The sequence below is a fragment of the Myotis davidii genome, unplaced genomic scaffold, assembly GCF_000327345.1.
Source record: "Myotis davidii unplaced genomic scaffold, ASM32734v1 scaffold1369, whole genome shotgun sequence".
In the NCBI taxonomy this organism is placed as follows: Eukaryota; Metazoa; Chordata; class Mammalia; order Chiroptera; family Vespertilionidae; genus Myotis; species Myotis davidii.
This window is the reverse complement of record NW_006300211.1, coordinates 5,072-7,663: the sequence shown is the minus strand read 5'-3', so window position 1 is coordinate 7,663 and position 2,592 is coordinate 5,072. Positions and strand designations below refer to the sequence as shown.

Here is a 2,592-nt window from a genome sequence, read left to right as displayed (position 1 = left end):
TGTAGGCATCACCGTCTTTACCAAATTCCACAGGTGATCCCATGCACAATGTTGGGCATCCCTGGGACAAGAGTTCCTGATGTCACCCCAGGACTCCTGCTCTGAAACATAAACCAGAAGGGTTAGACAGGGGGCGCTACTGTGCACGCAACGTGGAGCTGTGGGGAATGCCCAGGACCCTGATGTCCTAGGCTTGTGCTTGTCCAAACAGGTCATGCATGCGAGAGGGTGTGTGGGAGGTCGAGGGGTGAGGGGGGTGGGGGGGGAGGAGAGTCACTGTGGAAAATAGAAGGGGCCTCAGCAGTTCCCAGGGTCTGAAATCTGGCTGGAAGGTGAACGGGAAGCAGGGAAGGGAGGAATGAGGGGAGGGAAAGGAAGGGTTCCGGGCACAGACCCCGCCCCTGGCCCACGTGACAGGGGAAGCACTCAGAACCCCGAGGAGACTCAGCACAACTGGAAAAGGACGGCAGCTCACCCGCTTCAGGAGAGCAGTGCCTGTGAGCGTTTCTGAAGTGAAAGCTGTTCTCACAGAGGACGGGACAGAACAGACAGCAGACACCATGGAGTCCCCTTCAGCCCCTGCACACAGAGGGTGCGTCCCCTGGCAGGGGCTCCTGCTGACCGGTAAGGAGGGGACAATCCCTGGGGGTGGACAGGAGGAGGGGAGACAGAGATGGTTCAGGGTCTCCTGGGGAGCACGGCGCTCTGAGAGGGGACAGAGGGCTTCTGTTTGGACCTGAGGAGAGAGGACGGGAGCAGAATAGGGTGGGGTAGGGGGCTCCGCAGCAGGACAATCCTGGAGGTGGTGAGGGGCAGGAACACCTCAATTATAGTAAGTTTTACAAATTATTCATCATTGAAATACTTTCTAAAAACCGGTTATAATAATAACAATTTGTGTCAGGGTGACACAAGAAAAAATGAACCAGGGGCACTAAGCGTTGTCTTTACCACCAACCTCAGAAATGGGCATATACACCCCAGGGAGTGCAGGACCCTAGGAACACTTATTCATTCACCCACAAGTACTTACAGCCTGTTGCAGGCACTGGGGGTGCAACAAGATCAGACAAGCCCCTTCCCCCACAGAGCTCATGTTCTACAGGGAGGAGACAGACAAGGAAACATCTACATGTGATGTCAGGTACCTACAGGTGCCATGAAGGAAACAAAGCAGGGAAAGGTCAGAAAGTGGAAACGGCGTCTTTAAAGGTTCAGTGAAGGCTACTCCCCGGGGTGCCCCTGAGTGTCAGCAAAGCTCTGAGGGCAGTGAGGAGGAGAGCTGGGCAGATGGGCAAACAGCTGGGAAAGTCCTCAAAACAGAAAAAATAACAGGTTCAGAAGTGCTGAAGTGTTGGTGGCCATGCTGCTGACCCTGACCACAGGACACACACACACACACACACACACACACACACACACACACACTCAGACCAAGACAGAGATGAAGAGACCTGCTAGGACCCAGGGCTCATCTCTCCTTCCCAATACATCGCTCCAAATCTTGATCAATTTCTCTCTTCCCTCCTAGCCTCACTCCTAACCCTCTGGAGCCTGCCCACCACTGCCCAGCTCACTATTGAGTCAGTGCCGCCCAATGCCGCCGAAGGGAAGGATGTGCTTCTCCGTGTCCACAACCTGCCTGGGAATCTATTCGGCTATTCCTGGAACAAAGGGGAAATAGTGGACACCAGCCGTCAAATCGTATCATATGTAATAGACACTCAAACAACTACCCTCGGGCCTGCACACAGTGGTAGAGAGACAATATACCCCAATGGATCCCTGCTGTTCCAGAACGTCACTCTGAACGACACAGGAGACTACACCCTACAAACCATAGACAAAGCTGCTCAGATCAACAAAGTAACCGGACAGCTCCGTGTATTCCGTGAGTGATTGCTCTCTGACCTCTGGGTGCTGGGTGGGTGAACTCTACTTCACACACAGGACTGACAGCCCTGGACTCTCCTCCATCTCCCTCTGCATCACGTTTTGGGCATTTAGTGCAGAACACACACAGTGGAGACAAACTTCCTAAAATAAGAGTTCCCTCTCTCGATTCTAGCCCTACGGACATTCTCCACAGAGAGAAGGGCCAATATGGTGGGAGTGACTCAGCAGAGGGAGACCAGTCTTAGTCCAGGCCCCTGGGCCCCTCCCATGACCATGACCCTGAGAAAGATCCTGCAGGGCTCGGTCAGAGCCTGGACTGATAGGCCGCCCAGGTTCCTCACAAAGCTCAGAAAAAGCAGCAGCTCCTCCCCAGACTTCTGTCCCAGGGCTCCTGACTCCAGGGTCCCTGAGGAGCCAGTGTCAGGTTGGGTTTGGTCTGTGGCAGGGTTGACTGGGAGCAACAGTCTCCCAGGTACCCAAGCTGGTTACCAGCCAGGGCTCAGCCTCTAGAGCCACATCTGGGCAGGGATGGAACCCGCTTCCCCTGAGACTATGTGTGGAGAGCACATGTGGACTTTGCCCCCAGGCCATTAGCCAATTGCCCTGGGGGACATAGCAGAATCCAGAGGAAGGTCAGCATCCCCAGAGAGGAAGAGAAGATACTCCGGGCAGTCCTTGTCTACCAGGGATCTGGCC

At 54.7% G+C, this 2,592-nt stretch overlaps 1 protein-coding gene across 1 annotated transcript; it reads left to right on the top strand.

Annotated features, from left to right (window-relative positions):
* The first annotated feature begins 244 nt into the window (after positions 1–244).
* LOC102771785 (carcinoembryonic antigen-related cell adhesion molecule 3-like) lies at positions 245–1,914 on the top strand. The gene is made up of 2 exons (XM_015572393.1): positions 245–624; positions 1,532–1,914. The coding sequence occupies exons 1-2, from the start codon at positions 561–563 to the stop codon at positions 1,897–1,899; spliced, it is 432 nt and encodes a 143-aa protein (XP_015427879.1). The 5' UTR covers positions 245–560; the 3' UTR covers positions 1,900–1,914.
* The last annotated feature ends 678 nt before the right edge of the window (positions 1,915–2,592 follow it).

What these genes read in the sequence shown, in the direction of transcription:
- LOC102771785 (XM_015572393.1), top strand. Translation starts at nt 561, where the DNA reads ATGGAGTCCCCTTCAGCCCCTGCACACAGAGGGTGCGTCCCCTGGCAG. An exon ending in GCAGGGGCTCCTGCTGACCG is followed by an intron (nt 625 to 1,531) that starts GTAAGGAGGGGA and finishes CTTCCCTCCTAG; the next exon opens with CCTCACTCCTAACCCTCTGG.